This window comes from Eptatretus burgeri, chromosome 11 (assembly GCF_056783735.1).
Source record: "Eptatretus burgeri isolate ZD-2024b chromosome 11, Ebu_testis_v1, whole genome shotgun sequence".
Taxonomy (NCBI): domain Eukaryota; kingdom Metazoa; phylum Chordata; class Myxini; order Myxiniformes; family Myxinidae; genus Eptatretus; species Eptatretus burgeri.
Window position 1 is genome coordinate 21,788,679 of NC_140971.1, and position 25,143 is coordinate 21,813,821.

General features: G+C 45.2%; 1 protein-coding gene across 2 annotated transcripts in view; it reads right to left on the reverse strand.

Annotated features, from left to right (window-relative positions):
* Positions 1-10,295, reverse strand: part of LOC147016645 (5'-AMP-activated protein kinase catalytic subunit alpha-2-like) — a 54,530-nt gene extending 44,235 nt beyond the window's left edge. The window contains exons 1-4 of one of the 2 annotated variants that reach the window (XM_085845513.1): positions 10,003-10,142; positions 3,703-3,801; positions 1,620-1,761; positions 1,418-1,511 (exon numbers count right to left, since the gene is read on the reverse strand). In XM_085845513.1, coding sequence (XP_085701639.1) covers positions 1,418-1,477 — 60 coding nt within the window. In that variant the 5' untranslated portion in view covers positions 1,478-1,511; positions 1,620-1,761; positions 3,703-3,801; positions 10,003-10,142. Of the gene's footprint in view, positions 1-1,417; positions 1,512-1,619; positions 1,762-3,702; positions 3,802-10,002 lie in introns of both variants that reach the window. The other variant, XM_085845512.1, reaches the window with a different exon arrangement.
* Positions 10,296-25,143: the final 14,848 nt, after the last annotated feature.

Below are 25,143 nucleotides of genomic sequence, written 5' to 3' on the forward strand. Positions count from 1 at the left end.
ACCGGTGGAAAGTGGACGCAGTGATGCACTGCTCTGGCACATGGTCCCATACCTGACTTGACAGATTTACCACATCGGCAAGAAATTTAAAATCTTAATCACATTCAAAGAGATATCAAACTTTTTGAAAATCGACTTTGGTTTCCCTTTAATACAATACACAGAGCAAAATATGTGAGTTGCAATTATCAAGGAGGGTAAATTTAAATGGTACACAAGTTGGTGGCTGTAAGAGTCATGGAAGAGAAGGCTGAGTGTTAAGCAATAAAATACAACTCGCATGAATCTCTTGGCATGACAGACGAGGCTGCATTTAGCTCAAGGGCACACAGACACATTCCCAGCAAGTTTGCTTGGTTGCGTAACTCCAATCGGGCAACTACAAATACCACCCGGGTGTCAGGATCAAAATGACCCACAAGGTCTCAATTGCCACAAATATCTTCTTAAACCAGGTCTATCCTCCATAATTCTCTGTCTCACCGCAATCATCAATATTCATCATTGAGATTTCCCTGTAAATAAAAATAAAATAAAAATCGTTTCCCTCCAACTCCCCCCACCCTCCTTTTCCCATCATATGCAGTTCGTCATCACTGCAGCTGTGATTTTATACAACCTATGGAGAAGGTGACCCTTTGCTTGCGCGACTTTGGTTGTCTGCATCTTTGCAGTAGATTCCATTTGCCCATCTGCACTTTACATTCAAATGCTCTCTGACTCGTCATTTCCACTGGTGGACCTTGACAGGGTGAGATTACTCGGTGAGGACCATCAAAGTTCCTCAAACAAACTGTCCTAGCAGCATTCAAACCAACCATTTCCTCAAGGTCCTCAAAGTCTCATCCATCTGACTCACCTCCAGCAATAACAATCATTGCTCTGTGCATCGAACACTTCCTTTGGTATGTGGTAGTTGTACATTTAACAAGCTTTTGCATCTGAAAGAGCTGTCATTTACTGATGGCACTTCAGGATGTTGAGAACTTGTATAATTGAAGCAATAATTCAATGGCTCAGGTCTTCATTCACAAGCACTGCTGTCTATTGCCTTATTCCTCTTCCTTCCGTCAATTAATTGCAAAGATGTTTGCAAGATTCTTCCTCAATCATCATCTACTATCTACCATGCTCCTCGACAAAAAAAATTAGACATTAAATGCGCATTTCAGTGAATAACTGGAATCGACAAACTATTTTATGAAACAAAACCTTTGCAAGACGTGTAGACGTGAGTAAGCAAATCAATACACGTGATCTGGACAGTTTTGTTAACAAAATGAGAAGCAGATTTTGTCCTTTTACAAAGAGACCCAGTGTTCAGTGGATACAAAACGTCAAACTTTGTTGTGGTTAGGATTGATTATGAAGGATACATGCAGCACAGAGTAATAAAGCGAAGCACGTTTGTACATACTCGACCGTTCCTGCAGATGTAGTCAAACAACTCCCCTCCAGATACATACTCCATCACCATGAAGAAGTCCGTTGGTGTGGAGATGACCTGGTACCTGCAGGGCAAACAAAACAAAACTGCTTTACAGGCTAGGCAAGCAGTCTACAACAGAAGCTGACATTTACAAGCAGATCGACAAAAGAAAATTGGGAAGGACACTAACAGCTTTATGATGTGAGGATGGCGGAAGAGCTTGAGGTTTTGAATCTCACGCTTTATCTTGCCAACAACCTCCAGGCTGCGGATTTTCTGCCTATTCAGGATTTTCACTGCAACCTTATGACCGGTCAGCTGGTGTTCTCCCACTTTGGGAAAGGGGGAGGACAGGGAGGTAGATCAGATAGTATGTATACGAGCAAATAACACTCATCGCTTTGCTGACAGAAATATTAAGAAGAGGGAGAGGGGTGAGAGAGAGAGAGAGAGACAGAGACAGAGACAGAGACAGGAAAATAAAAAATAAAAAACATGGGGGGGGGAGGGGGTCTCAACTTGCAAGTTGGTGTTTGCAGTTTGTTTTTGTGTCACAAACATTCCTGGGAGTTCCTGAATTCACTATCGTTGGTTTCATTGAAATCCGTTAATCCGTTTTCAAGTTAAAGTGCGACAAATAAAGAGACAGACGTTTCTCATTTTATAGTTTAGATAGACACCGTTATGGCTCTGGCTGAGGGGGAAAAATGGACATAGTTTAGAAGAGATATTTCATAGTGCATGTTTGTTAGCATAACTGTGTTGTCATTGTAATCTGTCACCTCCTTTCTGGTCTTGCACCCTCTGCTTTTTCCATGCATTGTCTACCCCAGGTTTTTGCAGGACTCTCACGGTCCACCATCAACCCCCTTCTGGTGAAACTACTAAAATCCAGGATCACTACTCACCTCCACTCATTTGTTCCTCTTTTTTCCCACCTGTGGACTCAACTTCCACATTCTCTTCAATCTCATTCTTCAAGACAGTGGCTCACCACCATCTCAGATCGTCCCCAATGCAAAACCATGATCTTTTCTACCCTCGATAACCTCCATCAGACCTTAATCCCTCCTCCCAATTTTCCAGTCTTCTCTCCTTGGAGTTTCCTTCTGTATTCATCTTGTCCACCCCATGTATGTGTGTTTTGCGTCCTGTTTTTGTCTGTTACGTCCTGATCCGTTCAGCGTACTAACTCTTCGATGAGCCCCGACTATGTCTACAAAAAACAAGAAGCTCTTGACCTCCACTGCCCGAGTGTTTGTGTCAATGCCTGTCTTTTCCCCTTCCATACCTTCTGCCTGTACATTTTCCACAAGCACTTGCGAAAAACTGCCAACCGTGATCATACCATAACTGTGAAAAAGGTTGCGAAGGGCACAAACAGACTGGTATATGGATGCCTGGTGCCTGTAAGGGGGTGGGACCACATGTGATCTGGAAAATCTCCGGTTTGCCTCGAAAATTGTCGGACAATGGGCATGCACAGCGGCGGTCCAACCCGCCCTCAAAGGATATAATAGAAGCCGGGACACTGTGCTGGTTTCGGACTGGTCACCAAGTCTTGTCTCCTGGTTAGTTCCTGCATGCTGTGCTCCTGTGTGCTGCTCTTCTTCTTCGTAGTTCCTGCCTGCTCATCCTCTTGGTGATGCTGCTAGCAAGAGCTCTTCTCCTTCGTGGTTCCTGCCTGCTGTGCCATGGTTCCTGCTTGGATCTGCATGGTTTGGTTGTGCCCGGTGCAGTTGTGGCAGAAGTGTTAGTGCTCGATGAGCACGGCTTGAGAGACACCGAGGACGAGCTGAATAAAGACTGACCTGGCAATGCGTGAGCATCGTGCGGGGAGCAGATTTTCTCTCTTCCCTGTCTCGACTTCCCTGTCTCGACTTCCCTATCTCGACTTCCCGGTCTCGGTCTCGGTCTCTCTCTCGTTCCTCAAATGATTGGTTTCGTTAAGTTATCTGTTGAACCCGTCGTTGGGGTTTATTTTAATATTAATTTGCGACAGTTTTGTGATCGCCACTTGCGGCTGTACTACTCTTGTTCTTCCTCACCCCAATTTGCTTAAAATTAATCTCTTGTTTATGAGAAACTGTACATGGTCATGAGCAGCAGACTCCATAATGTGTAGTAAATAGGCATATAAATCCGTTGATAGGCAGGTTTGGGGTTCACAATGAAGTGCTTCTAAAAAGTGAATCACATTGGCTCGTTCAGTCACGTCTGCAGGCAAATTCGCGTGGTCGTGTGTTTTTAAATGCCGATTCATGTCAAATTACCTGGGCGGACGTGGACACCTTCTTGTGCCCTACCCACCCAATGGCACGATGGTCTTCAAGACCCACAGCCGTTACAATACATGTTCTTGCGGATCTCGTCTAGGGTTAAAATGGGAACAATTAGAATAGTTATTTCATCGCATGTGTTACCATAAGTGTAATGTAATTCCTGTAGCTGATAAAGCGTGTCGAGTTGTTCAGAAGCTTTCATCCTTCCCTGCCCGAGTGATTGTGTCTAAGCCTCGCCTCCCCCCTCCCACCCTCCCTTACAGTATGCAACGTTCCCTGACGTCTGTCTGCGTGTAAATTTCCACCACCTGCAGTGATCTATCAGCACCTATTCACACGGACGGCATGGTGGGCTGAAGGTCGTCGAGCAGGTAGGTTGGAATTTTCTGTGCTCGCAGCCAATGAGCACACTACCCAGATTCCAAAGACACCTCCACCCACCCCCCCCCCCCCACCCTCGGGGTCATAAAAAGGGGAGATGCAAGTGCTTTGCAATCTCTTTGCTTCGCTGCTCTCTGGTGTTCCTGGTTCATGTTGTATCCCTGGTGGTTGTGATGTGCGCAGCCCGGAGGAAGGAGCAATTATATTAGTTCAAGCCGCCAAAGGTCAAGCTCGGGCAGCCGAGCGGGACCAATACTGCATGCGCTAACAGGGCTTGTGCCATAGGTTCTTTTGTCTTGTCCTCCTCGAATGAAAGGAATAAATTATTTTCAAGCTGTCAGGATTCTGGAGGTGCGTGAGTTATTTACTATTCATTTGTTAACTGCCAAATCGCCACGATTGCGGCCGTCCTCTTCTTCTTCGTCCACTTTGTCTCTTGTTAATAAATCCTCAGTGTAACTAAACCTAGTGTGATGATTGGGAAGCGTGGCCATAGCCCTTGAGAATTGGCATATAAATCAGTTAAGATGGGTCAACTCGGTTCGCGCATTAAGTGCCACCATTAACGAACCTGCTGACACACTCGCTCAGTGATATTATCAAGCAGATTCACTGCAGTCGTTCCATTCTGAAACACCGATTCGTGCCTAAGTTACTGAGGCACTCGCGGAGATCATTTTGTCCCCTCACCCACCGTTGGCACAACTGTTGTGGAAGATGTGTGACCATAACAATATACACGAAAAGCCTGGTGTTGATTTAATGGTTAAGGTGGCTGGCTTAAGATCCCTATGGTCCTGAGTTCAAAGCTCCTGTCGAGACGTTGAATGAACACCAGGTATAGCCTGGCGTTGGCTCAGTGGTTAGGGTGGCGGCTTGGGATCTTAGGGTCCTGAGTTCAAGCCCCGTCGCCCGCTGAATTAATACACCAGGGGGTTGACTCAGCCTGTCATCCTTCTGAGGTCGGCAAAACGAGTACCAATTCCAGTGTGTGTACTGGTAGAGGGATACTGCATCAGCAACACAGTCACGCTTCAAGAAATGATAGCTACCCCAGCAGCTAAGCTGCCATACGACCACCACCACCCACACCATGACCACCACCATGACCACCACCACACCAACACCACGACCACCACCACCAACACCATCCAAGATCAATAAAATAAATTCCATGCCCCCCCAGAAAATGATGCAGCCAAGCAGTCACATTCTGCATCCGAATAAATTATATATCTTCTTCTTCTTCTTTCGGCTGCTCCCGTTAGGGGTCGCCACAGCGGATCATCCGTATGATCCGCATAGTGATTTGGCAAATGTTTTACGCCGGATGCCCTTCCTGACGCAACCCTGGTCGCCTCTTACGACACAGGGATACCGAATAAATTATATATATATATATATATATATATATATATATATATATATATATATATATATATATATATATATTTCTTCTTCTTCTTCTTCTTTCGGCTGCTCCCATTAGGGGTCGCCACAGCGGATCACCCGTCTCCCTTTCGCTCTATCCTCCACATCTTTCATTGACACTCCAACCACCCACATGTCTGCCCTCACCCTATCCATGAACCTCTTCTTTGGCCTTCCTCTTCTCCTCCTGCCTGGCGGCTCCAGCTTCAACATCCTTCTCCCGATATACTCCGCTTCCCTCCTGTGCACATGTCCAAACCATCTCAATCTCGCCTCTCTCACTTTTTCTCCAAACCGGCCGACCTGTGCTGTCCCTCTAATATACTCATTCCTTATCCTGTCCATCCTCGTCACTCCCAATGAGAATCGCAGCATCTTTAACTCTGCCACCTCCAGCTACACTTCCTGTCTTTTTGTTAGCGCCACCACCTCCAAACCATACAACATAGCTGGTCTCACTACCGTCTTATATACTTTCCCCTTCACTCTTGCAGCTACCCTTCTGTCACAAATCACTCCTGCAACTCTTCTCCACCCACTCCATGCTGCCTGCACTCTCTTTTTCACTTCTCTACCACACTCTCCGTTATTTTGGACAGTTAATCCCAAGTATTTAAATCCATCCACCTTTCCCACCTCAACTCCTTGCAACCGCACCATACCACCACATTCCCTCTCATTTACACACATGTACTCCATCTTACTTCTACTGACTATCATTCCCCTTCTCTCCAGTGCGTACCTCCACCTCTCGAGGCTCGCCTCAGCCTGCTCCCTACTCTCCCTACAGATCATGATGTCATCTGTGAACATCATAGTCCATGGAGACTCCTGTCTGATCTCGTCCATCAACCTGTCCATCACCATTGCAAACAGGAAAGGGCTCAGAGTCGATCCTTGGTGCAATCCCACCTTAACCTTAAACCGGTCCGTCATTCCTACCGCACACCTCACCGCTGTCACACTGTCCTCATACATATCCTGCACCACCCTCACATACTTCTCTGCCTCTCCCGACTTCCTCATACAATACCACAACTCCTCTCTTGGCACCCCATCATAAGCTTTCTCTAAATCCACAAACACAATGCAACTCCTTCTGGCCTTCCCTATACTTCTCCATCAACATTCTCAAAGCAAACATCGCATCAGTGGTGCTCTTTCCTGGCATAAAACCATATTGCTGCTCACCAATCATCACCTCTCCTCTCAACCTCGCTTCCACCACTCTTTCCCACAACTTCATGGTGTGGCTTAACAACTTTATACCTCTGTAATTACCACAGCTCTGCACATCACCCTTGTTCTTAAATATCGGAACCAGTACACTTAATCTCCACTCCTCAGGAATCCTCTCAATTTCAAAGATTTTATTAAACAATCTGGTTAACAACCCCACTGCCATCTCTCCTAAGCACTTCCATGCCTCTACTGGTATGTCATCTGGGCCAACCGCCTTTCCACTTTTCATCCTCTTCATAGCAGTCCTCACTTCATCCTTACTGATCCGCCGCACTTCCAGATTCACTATCTCCACCTCTTCCAACCTTCTCTCTCTCTCATTTTCTTCATTCATCAGCTCCTCAAAGTACTCCATCCACATTCTCAACACACTCTCCTCGCTCGTCAGCACATTCCCATTTGCGTCCTTTATCACCCGAACCTGCAGCACATCCTTCCCAGCTCGGTCCTTCTGTCTTGCCAATTGGTATAAATCCTTTTCCCCTTCTTTTATATCCAACTTCTCATTACAGCTCGCCTTATGCCTTTTCCTTAGCCTTTGCCACCACTCTCTTTGCCTTGCGCCGCCACTCCTTGTACTCTTGTCTACTTTCTTCATCTCTTTGACTATCCCACTTCTTTTTCGCCAATCTCTTCTTCCTTATACTTTCCTGTACTTCCTCGTTCCACCACCAAGTCTCCTTATCTTCCTTCTTCTGTCCAGATATCACACCAATTACCTTCCTAGCTATCTCCCTCACCACTTCTTTTGAAGTTGCCCAATCATCCCACACCTCTTTACCACCATCCAACACCTGTCTCACCTCCTCCCTAAATTTCACGCAACAGTCTTCCTTCTTCAGCTTCCACCATCTGGTCCTTGGTTCAGCCCTCACTCTCTTCCTCAACCTCACCTCCAAAATCATCCTACAGACCACCAATCGATGCTGTCGAGCTACACTCTCTCCTGTCACCACCTTACAGTCTCTAATCTCAGGTTGCATCTCCTACTTAAGATGTAATCCACCTGTGTGGATCCATTCACACAGGATCCTCGCTGTCAGGATTTCTGCGGACAACTACAAATACTTGTCGTACCATCTCGACCTTAAAAGGTCGTAAAACAAAAATTGTCCAAAAGAGCAGTTTTGCTCTTATGAACAAAACTCCAACAATGCCACCGAGTGTGTCATACACAATTATAGCGAACGCAGTAAGCTTCATACTTAACGCGTGCACATGAGAGAATAGGAAACAAGAACAACAACAACACAATACCCCTGGCTATTTGGAATCCGTGTTGTTAGCTATGACCTTTTGCTTCCGGTTGTTGTTAAACGCTGTGCGGTGTATAAACACGATTGGGTTTTATTTCTATCTTGTGAATATTACTTAACGCGTGCACATGAGAGAATAGGAAACAACATAAAAAACACAATACCCTGGCAATTGTGAATCCGTGTCGTTGCCTATGACCATTTTGCTTCCGTTTTTTTTTTGCTTCTGGTTTTTTTTTTTCTGTTTCCAGTTTTTGTCATGGGGAATGATGCATGCTGGGAGATAAAGGCATCGTCGGAGACATGAAATGCCCAAATATCAGACAAGGTGTATATTTCCTGCACTGATTTTAATAAAGATATCTCCCGCATCATCAAAAAATAATTTTTAATCGTGATTTACGTTATTTGATCGCTAATTCCGAAGTAACCGGAAATTGCGTATACAGTTGTGAACAAGTTGTTGGTCAGTAAAGTCAGAAGCGAATGTTAAAAGAATACTACGTTCGCTTCTAGTATTTATTTTTTTCAGATGAGATCCTGTTCTCGGCGGTATAGTTGTCGTTGTGAAGGTAATGTTGAGGATTTTTTTTTCAGATCAGATCCTGTTCTAGGCGGTGTAGTTGTCGTTGTGAAGGTAATGTAGAGGTAATATTTATTTTTTAGATGAGATCCTGTTCTAGGCGGTGTAGTTGTCATTGTGAAGGTAATGTTGAGGATTTTTTTTTTCAGATGAGATTCTGTTCTGGGCTGTGTAGTTGTCATTGTGAAGGTAATGTAGAGGTAATATTTATTTTTTTTTAGATGAGATCCTGTTCTAGGCGGTGTAGTTGTCGTGAAGGTAATGTTGAGGATTTTTTTTTTCAGATGAGATTCTGTTCTGGGCTGTGTAGTTGTCGTGAAGGTAATGTAGAGGTAATATTTATTTTTTTAGATGAGATCCTGTTCTGGGTGGTGTAGTTGTCATTGTGAAGGTAATGTAGAGGTAATATTTATTTTTTTAGATGAGATCCTGTTCTAGGTGGTGTAGTTGTCGTGAAGGTAATGTTGAGGATTTTTTTTTTCAAATGAGATTCTGTTCTGGGCGGTGTAGTTGTCGTTGTGAAGGTAATGTAGAGGTAATATTTATTTTTTTTAGATGAGATCCTGTTCTAGGCGGTGTAGTTGTCGTTGTGAAGGAAATGTTGAGGATTTTTTTTTCAGATGAGATCCTATTCTAGGCGGTGAAGTTGTTGTTGTGAAGGTAATGTTGAGGTAATATTTATTTTTGCAGATGAGCTCCTGTTCTCGGCGGTGTAGTTGTTGTTGTGAAGGTAATGTTGAGGTAATATTTATCTTTTCATAGCAAAAAGACGGTTTAATTTGATATATTGAAGAATAATTCTACGTTCGCTTCTCGGCTTTGACTATTCCATATATATATATATATATATATATATATATATATATATATATATATATATATATATATATATATATATATATATATATATATATATATATATATATATATATATATATATATATATATGAAAAGACTAGGAAAAGTCAATAAAACATCGTTTCTGAAAATTGGGTAATTCATGGTATTTGATACATATGCAATCCTCGATGAAATAAAAGAACATCAATTCATTATACTGTACTGTACTGTTCTGTAAAACTCGTGTCTACATGAACAAAATCTGATGAGAAAGTGGGCAATGGGACAGTAAACGACACAGCATCAGTAATCCCACCCCAACCCCACCCCCATTCCCCCCATTCCCCTCGATGTACATTTCATTCCTTCTGATACATTCTATTTTATTCCCTCGTTCATGTTTTTTTAATTCTTCAATCCTCTTTCCCTTATCAACTTCCAGCACCTCTTCCTCCACCTTTTGACGCCCCCCCTGCCCGTCCCCGACGTTTGCTACCGATCTCAACCCCCCACCCCCAACCACCACCACCACCCCCCCCCAGCTTCTTTCCCTCTCACCTTTCACTTTCCCGAATGTCCCGACGCCGAGCGTGTCTCCGAGCACGTACATCCCCAGCCTGGCCCGCGACTCGCTCGCCCGGCCAGGCCGCTCGGCCATTGCCTCCGCGATGAGCGAGGGCTCTGCAGGACGAGCTGAGACCTCACGGGTGTAAGCACCACAAGTAGGGAGGAATGTGGGGAGGAGATAGAGAGAGGAGGGGAGGGACACGGAGGATCAACCGAAGGGAACGGAGAGGAGAGAGGTTGGAAGGGAAGAGCCGGGGAGGAGGAGGGAGGAGGAGGGGAAGAGGAGGAGGATATCGAAGTGATCAAGGTAAAAGGAGCGGTGGAAAAGTGTGGGGTGGGAGGGAATGAGGGAAGGGGGAGGGGGTGGACAGAGAGCTGTAAAAAGCAGGTAGGAGGGAGGAAAGGGACAAAAGGAAAAGGGCTTGTGTCCAATGGCATGGGGCTAGAGCAGAATGTGATAAACTGGACAGACTAGTACTGTTGGATGAGGACAGGGGAACGTGCTCATGTCGGATGTTAAATGCACCGGCAGACACATTAAGCGTTTATAAAGAACAAGAGGAGCGGTATTAAAAGGTCGTAAAACAATTAATGGTCATCAGAATCACCGGATGAGGAAGACAAGTTAATGATGCACATCTATCATTGGATGCAACTTAATATGTAAGAGATGTAAATTAAAAATAATCAGAAGAAGAACAAGAAAGATGTGCACATGACGATACTTGTGAAATCCATAAAACAAATTTGACCTTAAAAAATAATTGGTGGTTGAATTCAATGAACAAATATGCAGTTCCTCTTCAAATTTCGAGTCGATTGGATGAAAATTGACAATTTTAGAAATCTGGCCTATGTTGACCTTTATGTTGACCTCAAAAATAATAGGTGGTTGAATTCAGCGACCTGATGTGCAAATCCTGTTCAAATTTCTAGTCAATCGGATGAAAATTGATTTTAGAAAATTTGGTCCAAATTGGCCTATTGGCCTATGTCAACCTTTTGGCCTATGTTTACCTAAAAAATAATAGGTGGTTGAATTCAGTGAACTGATATGCAAATGCTCTTCAAATTTCAAGTCAGTTGGATGAAAATTGAGGATTTTAGAAATTTGGCCTATGTTGACCTCCAAATTAATAAGTGGTTGAATTCAGTAACCTGATATGCAAATTCTTCAAATTTCAAGTTAATTGGATTAAAATTGAGTTTTTTTTAGAAATTTGGCCTGTGTTGACCTCAAAATTAATAGGTGGTTGAATTCAGTGACCTGATATGCAAATAGTCTTCAAATTTCAAGTCAATTGGATGAAAATTGAGGATTTTAGAAATTTGACAAAGTTGTTGACCTTTTGACCTCAAAAACAATGGGCTTCTTGCTTATGACGAACTTCCCCAAATGGTGAAGTTTAGTGAAGATCGGTGCAAAATTGTGCCCTGTAGGTGATTGACAAACAAACAGACAGACAGACAATAACACAACACCAACAAATATCTGCACTTGAAAAATCTATTTTCGCAACTACGTAGTAGTGTCCAAACAGCGCGATCTTGAGCAGCAGATCGATGCTAAAACCCCAACAGTCATGAGCGACACCGCGTGGTCTTGACTCTTGTAGTGGCCGACGAAGCGTAGGTCCCAATGTCAGCGTCGTTTCCCATCCGCACTGAAATAGCCGATCATTGATGCCGCCGAGAAACATGAAGACCATTTTCAAAACTCCCGTGAAAACAAGAAAAAAAAACAACCAGCGGAAGAGATCAGGGTTAACTACTGGACCGTGTGATGGCCACAGTCGCCCTCTGTCGACCCAAGGCGTTGCTGCGACGGACATAACCCGTGGTGACCATTTAATCAGTCGCTCCATTCATGACCATTTAATCAGACCATTTAATCAATAACAATTTAAAACTCCAAACGCAATAACCTGCGATCTAATGATCTCAGCGCCGTAGTTTGTAATGGTAGCGCACGCTGTGATGAACAGTCACGGTAGTGCTAATATTGAAGACACGCGATGACCTCTTGACCCTCCCCTACACCAGCCTTTCCCCTTGCATCCCTTGAGTCAACAATAATGAATGACCCTAGGTGTGACATGTGGGTGGGAAGGGGGTAGAGGTGCTCCGTTTGTCATACACAGTTATTGAAGTGCAGTCAATGACCTGATGATGGAGTATGGCTGCTCTGGTGGGTTGATTCAGACTGTCATCCTTCTGAGGTCGGCAAAATGAGTTCCATCTTGCTGGTATCCTGTGTCGGAGTGGCGACCCATCCAGGTCCAGGATTGTGCCCCCTTGCCGACTGCCTCGGCAGCCCGATCTGTCTGAAGAAGTGACAGGCGAAAGGAGTGGTTCTTCATCTTATTCTTCTTGTCTGAATGGAGTTGGGGTCGTCCGTCCGGCAGGAGAAGAAGCTCCTTGCTCCAATGTATGGAAACAATGCAAAAACAGAGAATGTGACAAAGCAGTGATTTTTGGGATCACCTTTGTCGAGGTGTCGTCCGGTAATTGGAAAATAACGTGCTTTTCAAGGTAATGGGCGTCGTGACCATTTCCACGTAAAAAGAAAGAAGAAAGCCATTTTTGGAGTTAAACATCTTGCTTTAAAATGTGGGTGGTGGTGGTGGTGGTGGTGGTTGTCCACACTCTTAGAACGTTTCCATGGCTTAGAGACAGTTCAGGAAAGATCTCTGCCTCCTTGGAGGCTGTGGAAATGTGCGAATCGAACACAAATGAGGGCAAAACTCCAACGCTTGATAACCCACTACAGTGTGAGTGTTCTTCTTTAGTCTTCTTTAGTCTGCTGCACGTGGGCTGTGGGTAAGTAACCTCATTTACTGGGGATGCAGCTGTGCCGCTGATGCAGTGCCCTATGTAGGCTAGAGCAGCAAAGTCTAATTTGTTAGTGGTTCTTTGCTCGTGAGAGCTCGCTTTCTCTTTGGAAAGGTCTCCGTTGGCTCCAGTGAGGGCTTGCCTTGCTTGTGTTTTTTGCATGCAAACTCAGGCTCGTGGAAGAGCGCCAACACTGAATGGATCAAGGCACAACAGAACTAAATAAACAGCTGACAGAGAGGGGGGGGACACCAACTGCAGGGTTATTGGATGAAATATGGGGAGACTTGGACAAATAAGGGATGTGGATATGGGGAAGAATGACAAAGGGGAGGACACACAGGGTGGACAAGATGGATACAGAAGTCAATACTTCGAAAAGAAAGAGGTGGGCATGGGGGATATGGGAGGGTTAACGGGATAGAAAATATCATGGTTTTGGATTGGAGAAGATCTGAGAAGCTGGTGAACAGCTGTCTTGAAGACCTCAAGGGAAGAATGACATTGAAGAGAATGTAGAAGTTGATTCCACAGACAGGAAAAAAGAGGAACAAATGAGTGGAGGTGAACAGTGGTTCTGGATTTTGGGAGTTTCACCAGAAGGGGGTTGTACTAGTGGACCACATGTGCCCTGTAGATACCTGGGGTGGACAAAGCATGGAGAGAGCAGAGAGTACAAAACGAGAAAGGAGGCGGTAGAAGGCAAAGACCACCGTCCTTTCTGCGATGGAAAAGTTGTTTCCTTTGCAGCCTGTGGCTGCTGGTTGTATCATTTCCTGGAAGTGTGGCTGTGCCACTGATGCAGTGCCTCTGTTACCAGGAAGCTGGTACTCATTTTGCCAACCTCAGAAGAATACCAGGCTGAGTCAACACACCTGATGTTATTTCAACAGCACGACAGGGGCTTGAACTCAAGACCCGAAGATATTAAGCCATCCACCTTCACCATTAAGCCAATATCAGGCTTGTGAGGGGAAAGTGATAGACCCATAGACTCAGCTTCATCGTGGGAGGTTCCAATAATCTTGAGGCCTTGGTTTCAACAGCATCGAGCTGAGCAGGGTGTGAGACGGGCACCAGCCAGGAGGGGAGAGCAGTACTCCATCAAGCTGCAGATGAAGGCCTTGTCGGTGGATAAGAACCAAGGAAGGGCTTTGTACAACGGAGGATGCCCAGTCAGCGACTGCCTTTGTAGGCAAACTTTGAGATGTGGTTCACCCAAGAAAGATCATGATTGATAGTGTGACCGAGGAGTTTGAGTGACGAAACTTCCTCAAGGGGATTGTTAAGAAAGTAGATTGGAGGATTTTCCAGATGGTCCTTTCAGAGAGAGATAGTGCGAGTGTGAGATTTGTCAGGATTGAAGAACATTTTCCAAGTGTTTGACCAGCTTGTGATTTTGGCAAGGTCTGAAGAAAAGGAAGAGGTGGCAGCCTGCCAGCTTGATGGATGAGAGATGTCATGGCAGAGGGTAGAGTCATCAGCGAAGAGAAAGAGACGATTTTCCAGTGTCAGAGAGAGCTCATTGATGAAGATCAGGAATAGGACTAGGTTCAGAACACTGCCTTGTGGCACTCCAGCCTTGACAGGGAGAGGCGATGAAAGGGTTCCATAAAGAGCCACATTTTGGCTATGAAAGTGGAGGAAATCAGTCAGCTCTGTGTGGAGTTGGCATTGGATGCCTCAGACAGAGAGTTTGTTGAGTAAGGCAGGATTCCAGACTGTATCAAAAATACGATATTTGTCCAGAGAGACGGCCCTGATCTCATGTCTAGCCTCACTTCATCTCCTGTCATTGTTGGAAGAGTATAATCAGCATATCCAAGGTCGAGTGACCTGGTCTGAATTCAAATTTATGATCTGAGATGAGTTTTTTGAAGAAAAGGAAGCATTTCATATAATCTGCGAAGATGGATTATGTGACCTTGCTGATTATTAGAACTCAAACTCCAGGAACTCTTCAGAGATAGCATCATCCAAACTGAGATTGATGGCAAGCCCAATGTGGTCACCTTCAGGGACATGGCTAAACTTGTGCTCTTAGACTGTTACACTCATCAGAAGGTAGATGCCATCACAGAGAGGACGAGGATAATATAAACCGCTGCCAAACTTATCAGGGATGACACCAAAGCTGTGGAAACATCTCACAAAGTATATCCTGATTGCGACAAGCTGGAATCTGAAGATGAATGCATCCCTTACAAATCCTACTTGAAACCCTGAGAGTGTTATTGGAAGGACTGGTTGTGAGAAAAGCTGCCCCTATCAAAATCGCCCCCATTGGATAAGCGGTAATGCAGGAAGCTCGACGAGTCTGCCGGCACCACTGCAGCCTGGTCTGGATGTGCAGCTGCATCATCATTTTGCATCATATTTCCTCATCAACTCACTTCACCATCATGGTTTCTGTTGCTCGGACCAAGAAGTACACTGGTTCGAATGAAGTGCTGTTCTATCCCACGGAAATTACATACCCAACTTCACATCCTAGTTTGTCCAGTATGGTACTGTCAATGTCGACCACAACATCCAAACCCTGGATGGTCATGATACCTTCCATAGTATGGGGATGATTGCTGCCATAACCCCTGTAATCAAAAGCAGCAACCTGACTCTCAGGGTAAAGTTCACACTCAGTGACACCTCCATGGTAGGGCGAGTTACAATCCAGTATCACAGAGAAGAAAGTCATGGGATGACCTTCGTGATGTATCAGAAATTGTATGACCTATGACGTGATGATGACCTACGACCCTACAGTGCATCTCGATATTCTTTGGAAGACTTCCATCACGTTCGGATCACCAAGGCCAGCATTGGCTGGAATGATGCAATTTGTGCATCACGGTGACCACCCTCAGAAATCATCCATGATGTTTCTTTCAATGCATCCAATGATCGACATTAATCCCAGTGATACAACATGCATCTATCCACTCAACACTGAAGCTTGTGTGTGAGAATTCATGCCGTCACAACATCACACCGGTCATCACCTTTGACCAACAACTCTGGTGGAAAGCTCTGACGATCATCGTCACTGAGCCGGTAGGAAGCGATTTGAGTGAAATAGTTCTTCATCTGGGTGGCTTTCACACAGAGAGTTGATGCATTCGGCATGTTGTGGCTGCATCTTGGTTACAACGATTGTTGGAGTTGATCTATGCATCCAATGCAGCGGTATACATTCTCGATGGCGATGAGATTGCTCGAGCAATACAAGCACATCTCATCGTTGATGCAGCATGGAGAGGGAGTTAAGGAGGACTTTTCCCTGTTCAGAGCGACTTATCCACAGCTCCGGATGAGCTCCTGTGGGTAATTATCAGATGCAACTGTCAAATCCATTGCAGCAGTCATGAGAAGCATACATGTAAGAAGCTTAACATGCAATTCTCTCTGGCATGTGGCAACTGCACAGGCTTGGGATGCACTAACTCAACTCAGCTGGCATATGACGATGATGAAGATAACGATAACAGTGACTAATCAGATATACTGTTTCATACAAGACACGAGTATCTCTGATTGTTGTCTGTTGGTCCAATTTCTTTATTTTATAGTTTTGTTATATAATATTACAAAGACGTATTTTCATTTTTCAATGTTGAATTCAATGACATTCTCCACTATGGAAGTAGTCATACCTAGTAACAATAGATTACAAAAATTTAAGGCATGTGTGGGAAGTCAAGCAGAGTTTTTCTCCGAAGGATTCTCCGAAGAGACGTGGTACCAAAGGAATTTTCTCCGTCTCAGATCCTTGGTCAGAGTCCAAGTCTCACATCCATAGAGCAAGAGTGGAAGCACCAAGGACCTGAAGACTCGGACTTTCGTCCTCCTGCACAGGTAGCGACAGCACCACACCCCATGATCCAGTGAATCAATGACTTCCCAGGCTTGACCCAGATGTATATTGACCTCTGGCCTGCAGAGACATGAATATCACTGCCAAGGGAAGTAAATCTCTCTGTGACTTCAACATCCTCACCACAAACAGGTACAGACAAGATGGCAGCATCCAAGATGTTATTGAATGCCTGGATCTTAGTTTTGACCAAGGAAACCCGTAATCCCAGCGGCTCCGACTCCTCATTCAGCACCTCTAGGGCCCCCAAAAGGACATCCAGAGTCTCTGCAAGCATGACTGCATCAACTGCGATATCAAGGTCAGAGATCTTGACATTCCCAAATAATGCACTGGAGTACAAACCCCTGATGAACTCCAGTAACAATTGGAAATAAGTTGGAGATGGTATCACCACATGTCACAACATTCTCAACACCAGAGTTTAGTTCAGATTGATCAGTTGTGGTGGCACCCCACGAAGACCAAGTATCCTCCAGAGGGCATCCTGATTCACTGAATGAAACGCTTTACAGAGATCAACATAATGAGATGGTGAGTTCCAAGACATCCACCGACAACATCAAAGATGGTGGTCTTGAAGGCACTCCACAACTTTTCAGGATTCCCCAAAGCACCCAGACCCCCCAAATCCCCACTCAGCCTGTTCGCAAGCTCCTCAGCTACCTTCTCATCCTTGCGCTTGCCAACATTCAGTCTAGGCTGGGATGGTACCATTCTCCTGGATTTGACTGCAACTTCAGATATGCTACAACAAGCCTGTGTCGGTATTGAGAAACTGAGCACTCCAGTAGACCCTGCAGTTCTGCATCATCTTCCAGCGACCATCAACGAGCACATGGTCAATCTCCTTTGCCACACCACACCACTAACGTTGGAATACCAAGTCCAGTGATGTGTATGTGGGTGCTGAAACCATGAACCAGCCAACTTCTTGCAAAGTCAAGGAACTTCGTGCTATTCTGGCTCATAGTTCCAGACCCATGGGGAGCAACACATGTCTCAACCATCCCGATCAGTTCCAGTCAATACAGTGAAATCCCCCAAGACTGGAAGAGTATCTCACCTGGGGTACTGATCAACCACAGACTCGAGCGTGGCATGGAATGCGTCCTTCACGGTGAGATCACTCGCCTCTGTCAGAGCACATACAGAGACCAGGGAAACGACACCTAAGGAGTGATGAATCCTTAGTCTCATAATACGCTCATTGACTGGTATTACTTCAATTATCATTGGAGTCAGCTTATTGGACAGATCTACAGCAACTCCTTGGGCATGGCAATCATCAGAACGACCAGACCAATGGTAGGTGGAACGACCCGCCATGATCTCGCCACGATCCGGTCTCCAAACCTCAGAGAGTGCTGCAATACCGATGGTCAAACGCTTGAGCTCAGATGATAACAGTGACTGGTGATCATCCTCTCTTTGGGATAGGACATTCTTGGCACCCACCTGAAGGGACTGCCTCAGGTTCACCCAAGCAGACCACCGTCTGGTAGACGACACCTCAGCACCACCCTGACACACACTACTACAATCCAACCCAGGTAGGTTACCCCATGGTTTTCCTCCTATCATCAAAGAGTGGGTGTCCCAAAGGCTTTGCCCTAATCCTGTCATCTGGTGAACTTCCCTGTTAAGGGCAACTGCACAGAAGGTACTCCCACACAGTGGGTTTTCAGTTTTCTTTACATTTTTAGTGTGTTTTGTGCAGTGAAAGGTTTTATGGTGGCCGAAGTGCAAATCCTGCCACCAACCTCCTAAAAAAGTAACCCAACTGCAGGAGGACGTCCGCCAACATAGTTGGACACTAGAAATGGATGGCCTTTGTCTCACAAGGAGCTCCTGTGCCCTTTGACAGATTTTGTATTTCAACCAGTTGGGTGTCCATATCATACATACACCCTCCTCACCAAGAAACTTGGTGCGGGAGACGGTTTAGTCGCCTTCAACCCGACCATGAAACAGGTTAGTGCAGGTTTACATAGTACCTGCAGCAAGCCACAGATCTAATCTGGCCTGACCTGACAATTACGAAACGAAAGGAAATGTGAGCTAACCAAAAAATACAAAATATGCACTAACGCAAAAGGAATGGTGTATTATTTCAATACTTCCCCCCTGTCAGATTACTGAAGACTTTTTATTTTTATTTTTGTATACCTTGTCAAGGCTCATTTGAGAGCTAACACACAACGTACAGTAAGGGGGAGCATGAGACAAGAGGGGTGGGAGTGGAAATGACGAAACAGTGGGGAACAGACATTAGGAGATCTGTGGAATGGAGAGGGATGGGGCGGGGAACATGGGGGTACATAAGATGGATATTACAGGGACTTTCAGGAAGGAAAGCAGGGAATTTGAAGGAGGTGGGTTTGGGGTGGATTATCGGCGGTAGAAAAGATCGAGGATTTGGATGGGGGATGATAAGAGGTGGTGGTGAACAGCTGTTTTGAAGGCCTGGAGGGAAGAATGGGATTGAACAGAGTGAGGGAGTTTATTCCAAAGGCAGGGAAAAAGAGGAATGAAAGAGTGAAGGTGAGCAGTGATTCGTGATTTGGGTAGTTTTACCAGAAGGGGGTTGTTGGTGGACCTTGAGCACCCTGCAGAAATATAGTGGGGACAAATCGCAGACAGAGCAGGGGGGAGGGCGCGAGACCGGAGAGGAGACGGTAGAAGACAGAAAGACCACCGACTTGCCTGCGGTGAGAGAGTGAGAGGCCCAAAGACTCGGTCTCATCGTGGAACATGCCAATGATCCGTCCGAAATGCCTTGGTTTCCACATGGTGAAGCCGAGAAAGGTGGGAGGCAGGAGCATCAGCCCAGAGGCGAGAGCAGTACTCCATCAGACTGCAGACGAAAGCTTTGTATGTGGTCAGCAGTGTATTGCTAACAGTAAGGCTAACAGTAAGGCTCGTGATGATTGTGCCAATTTATTGATTATCCCTACAAGAGATATCAAAAGCAACCGAGTTCAAGTTTGGCTGGCAGTCGATGGACAATCTTTTTGAACCAATCACAGCTTCACAAATATGAGACTGGACGAGAAAGGTGTATCGTTACATACAGTTCGTGTTCGGTGTATCGTTACATACAGTTCGGGTGGCCTAAAAAATCACTGTCCGATGAATTGTTTCCGTTTTTCTCTCGATGAACACAACCAAGCAGTGACATGAATGGTGAGTATATTATGTGGGGAAATAGGGTTATGCTACATTTCTACCCAAACCAGATCAGGCTGAATTTGTGGAGGAATTACATGAGACTCATCCTGGAGTGGTATGCATGAAAGGGTTTGCTTGTAGTTATTTCTGGTGGCCGAATTTGTCGAAAGACATCGACATGTCGAAAGCAGGGGGGGGCAAGGCTGGAGAGGAGTCGGTAGAAGACAGAAAGACCACCGACCAACCTGCGGTGATTGAGTGAGAGGCCCAAAGACTCAGCTTCATTGCGGGAGATGCCGATGATCTTAAATGCCCTGGTTTCGACAGCATTAAGCCGAGAAAGGTGGGAGGCAGGAGCACCAGCCCAGAGGGGAGAGCAGTACTCCATCAGGCTACGGACAAAAGCTTTGTAAGTGGTCAGGAGCTCAAGAGGGCCGAGGAAGAACTTAGCACGACGGAGGATTCCCAGTCGGCGACTGGCTTTTGAGGCGAGGTTGGAAATGTGACTTTCCCAGGAAAGGTCATGGCAGATAGTGAGACCTAGAAGCTTGAAAGAAAAGACTTCTTCCAGAGGATTGTTGAGAAAGTGGATGGGGGGGTTTTGTAAACGGTCCTTTCGAAGAGACAAAGTGAGAGTGTTTGATTTGTCTGGATTGAAAGACATGTTCCACGTGTTGGACCAGTTTGTGATTTTATCCAGATCTGCAGTGAGCGAAGAAGCTGCTGCTTGCCGGTCTGAGGGATGACAGATGGTACGGCAGAGGGTGGAGTCGTCGGCAAAGAGAAATAGAGGATTTTCCAGAGAGTCCGAGAGATCATTGATAAAAACCAGAAAAAGAACAGGGCCCAGAACGCAACCTTGAGGAACTCCAGCCTGCACAGGAAGAGGGGATGAAAGAACTCCATTTAGGGCCACACGTTGACTGCGACAGGAGAGGAAGTCTGCGAGCCATGAGTGGAGATGGCCTTGAATACCATGGGAAGAGAGTTTGGTGAGTAGGGCAGGGTGCCAGACTGTGTCAAAAGCACGTGATATGTCCAGGGATACGGCTCGGATTTCCTGTCTGGCATTGAGGACCTCCATCCATTGATGGGAGAGCAGAAGCAGCATATCCAGGGTAGAGTGACCTGGTCTGAAACCAAATTGATGATTGGAAATCAAGCCATTGGAGAAGAGGAAGAATTTCATATCTGAAGCGATGATGGATTCCATCACCTTGCTGATGATTGGGAGAAGGCTGATTGGTCTGTAGTTATAGGGATCTGTTTTTGCACCTTTTTTATGCAGGGCAGTGATGTTAGCAGATTTCCAAGCAGATGGCAGATGATCTTGGGCAAATGAGAGGGTGAATAGAACAGAGAGAGGGTGAGCAAGAGCAGAAGAGCAGGCTTTGAGGACACGTGGGCTGATGCCGTCTGGACCGGTTGCAGAATCTGACTCGAGGTTTGAAAGCAAGCTCTCCACCTTGTCAGAAGAAAAGGATACAGAGTCCAGGGACAGTTGGGTGCGACTGGGTAAAGTGGGTAGAGATAGTGATGGGTTTAGGACACAAGATTTAGCTGCAAACACCGAGTTTAGACATTCAGCTTTATCACGTGTGGAATCAGCAGTGCGGCCATTTGAGGTAAGGGAGGGGATGGAGGGGGAACATACACCAGAAACAGATTTGATTAAACGCCACCAGGATTTAGAAGAGGGAGAGAGGTTTGAGAGTTCAGACTTGAGATGAGAAAGATGTTGTTTTCTGGCTCTCCTGAGGGTAGGTACACACTTGTTCCGAGCTTTGTGGAAAGAACTGAGATTGCCCTCAGTTGGGTTTGCTTTCCATGAGGCAAAGGCAAGTTGTTTCAGGACAACTGCCTCGCCACAAGCTTCAGTAAACCAAGGGCGGGAGGAAGGGTAAGACAACTGAACACGAGAGGGGATAAATCTGTGCATGAGGGAGAGCAAGTTTCAAGACATTGTCACACATCTGTGTACGGCTTGTCAAATGAATGCGAAGAATCCTCTTATTACGATATTGCATCCTTGGGAATTGTCTGCCAAACCTTGGCAGAGACTGCATGTGTATTACACAGGTCCATTTATAGGACGAATGTTTTTTTTGTTGTTATAGGACAATTTTTGAGGTCAAACGAATTTCTCTAAATTTGCAGGGATTGGGATTGTGTCCTCAACTTAAACATCGACAAAGACAACTGTATTAAGTGTTTCATGGATGTGTTCAAAACTCATGGCTTAGTTGAACATTTGATATCAAATTATGACACTTGTTTTACTTCTGCTGAATTCAGGACATTTTGCCATCGTAATGGAATCTATCGTAGTCCACCTCGGCTCCAGAACATCGAACCAGTAACGTTTACGCAGAAAGTTTAGGACAAATAATTCAACAGTCCATGAAAAATATGTCAACGGACCCGAATGATGTGCTGACCAAAGTCGCTCGGTTTCAGCTAAGGTTTATGGAATGCTACACCTCATGCAGTCACCAGGGTTTCTCTGGCACAGTAGTTATTTCAAAGAAATGTAAAATTGCGTCGATGATAAGCAGAAGGAGTATCGTGGTGGAACCCTGAGACAATTCGAGGAACAGGATACTGTGCACACCAGGAACACGGTGTTATGAGCACCATTGATACCAGCAGTTGTTTCGAAGTAAACTGTTTGTTACCTCTGCCACCGAAGGTGAAGGAGGTTGTGTTTTCACCCCTGTCTGTCTGTTTGTTACTTACGAAATCTTTAGATTTCGTAAGTATATTGATGACTTCCGTCCTCTGTTTGTGTGTTTGTGTGTTTGTTTGTAGGCAGGATAACTTGAGAACGGAAGAAGCTACCAATGTCAAATTACCCCCACGTGATTCAGGAGGGTGGTGGCTAGCGCTGATTAGATTTTGGTCAAAATCGGTCAAAGGTCAAAGTCACAGTGAGGTCAACCATCCAAAAAAAGTTATAACTAGAGAACGGAAGAAGCTACCAATGTCAAATTACACCACGTGATCCAGGAGGGTGATGGCTAGCGCTGATTAGATTTTGGTCAAAATTGGTCAAAGGTCAAGGTCACAGTGAGGTCAAACATTCGAATTTTGATGGTTTGGTGCAGAATCATCGTAGAAACTTCTGGTTTGCGTTGCTACCTTCTCTGGAGAAAGCTTTTATTAGACAAGGTCAGAGGTCAAGTTGACGATTTCGTTAGTACCAGTCTATGACTGCTTGCTTGTTACTTGCAAAATCGATGATTTTTCAAGTATATTCGTCAGTCAATTTTGTCAATCTGTCTGTTTGTTTATCGCCTACAGGTCACAATTCTAAACCGATCATCATGAAACTTCACCAAGTTGTGGAGGTAGTCTCAACTAAAGGCGCTGTCACACCTTGACGTTTTAGCCAGCAATGGCAATATATAAAAATGTATGTAAAATGTTGGCGTACGCTAAAGTTTTGAGGTTTTTTTTTAAAGTTTTAGTCGTATTCATAACGTGTTGGTCGTATGCATAACATAATAGTAACGGGCACAGAACGTTTCGTTGTCTTATAGATAACTTAGAGCAATGAATGCTTAGCCTGTTGTCGGCGTTCACAACCTATCCCCAACGATAGTTTAACTTAGGCATAGCACGCTGCACATATCGCCACCGAACTCGTGGTGTAGCCTGTTAAAAAGCTGCCACACGCCGATTTAAATCATAACCGCCTGAAAATTGGAAGTGTCAACATCGCAGTCACACCTTGACGATTTAGCCAGTGTATGCCGACCTATGAAAAATGTGTCTAAAACGCTGGCACACGTCGAATACGGTATAGGTAAGTTGTGTATACGTTAGGAGCACGCTGAAAAATGAGGAAGTATGCTGTCATATTCCATGGTACGTCTCGTACGTCGTGAAATTTCAAGCATGCTCAAAATTTTACGACGTACTCGACGTATGGCTCACAAGTTCCGCATACGCTGGCATAAGTTCTCGGCACGCTTCGCGATCGTTGACACACGTCGGATACACGTTACTTGTAAGTTACTCATAAGTCGAAACACGTCGAGGTAATGTTTAGCATACCCAAAACTTAATTTTTAACCTATCAGTAACGTGCTTTGAACTATCTGTAACGTATCTCAAACGCACATCGTCGTATGTAGACGAATTTGATTGACGTCTTCCGGATGACCACAGAACTTACTGAACGTGTTTCTAACTTACATCTACCGTATAATGGCGTATTGGCAGCGTTGAGGGCAATTGGTATGTACAAATGGGATTCACAAGAGGAACCCGTCAGTGTTCCAGACTCCATGTTGAGTAGATGTCAATGTCAGTAGTAGTAGTCGTAGTAGTAGTAGTAGTAGTAGTAGTAGTAGTAGTAGTAGTAGTAGTTCCATGTCAGTCATAGTGGGTGAGCGTGATGGGAAGGGTGTGGGTGATGATGGATCCTCGTTGCGTCCACGAATATGAGACTACTTTGCACCATTGTTCGATGTTCTTTTCGGCTAATTTTTTTTTCTCATTCCCACGATGAACTATTTTTTTGTTTCAGTTTTAAAAGTATTCAAAACGACTTGGACAAATGCAAAATGTACTAATAATGAACACAGAACGCTTCGATAACTTATAGATAAGTTATACCAACGATTGATTAGCATGTTTTAGGCGTCCACAACCTATGCCCAACGATAGTCTAACGTATGCATAGCGTGGCAGCGTATCGTCGACCATTACGTGAGGTTTTCTATTCATAGGCTGCAACTTCACTTTTAATAAATGCCTGTCACTCGCCTATTGTTTTTGGACGCTGCTGCTCGGCAATTGAAATCGTTTTCATTGAACGAGTTAAATCGCTTCCACAGCACTACAGTCACGGCACCAACAGCCAGCAGGCTCAGTGCCAGCCTCATGCCAGGCTCAAGCGGATCCCTGTAGAAGGTGTACTGCTTGGTTGTCCTTGGACCCACTCTGGCTAGCAGCTCGTCGAACATCGCTGGGGGCATTCGCAGGAAGTTGATGAAGGATGCATGGTCCTCGTTACGGAGTTCCACCATGAGCTGGTCATGGATGCCGTAATGGCGTCGCCTCCTGATCCATGGTCTGACCCAGTTCCTTCTCCTCCGTTCACGTCTTCTTCTCCCGGCTCTATTGGCACGCAACCGGTGCAGTGTCAACTCGATGAGGTAATGTTGATGTTGGAGGACAGGTAGGTATTGTCGTCTCAGCCTTGCCGTATCCTCCATCTCTCGGAATGACATGGACATGTACTCACCACGAAG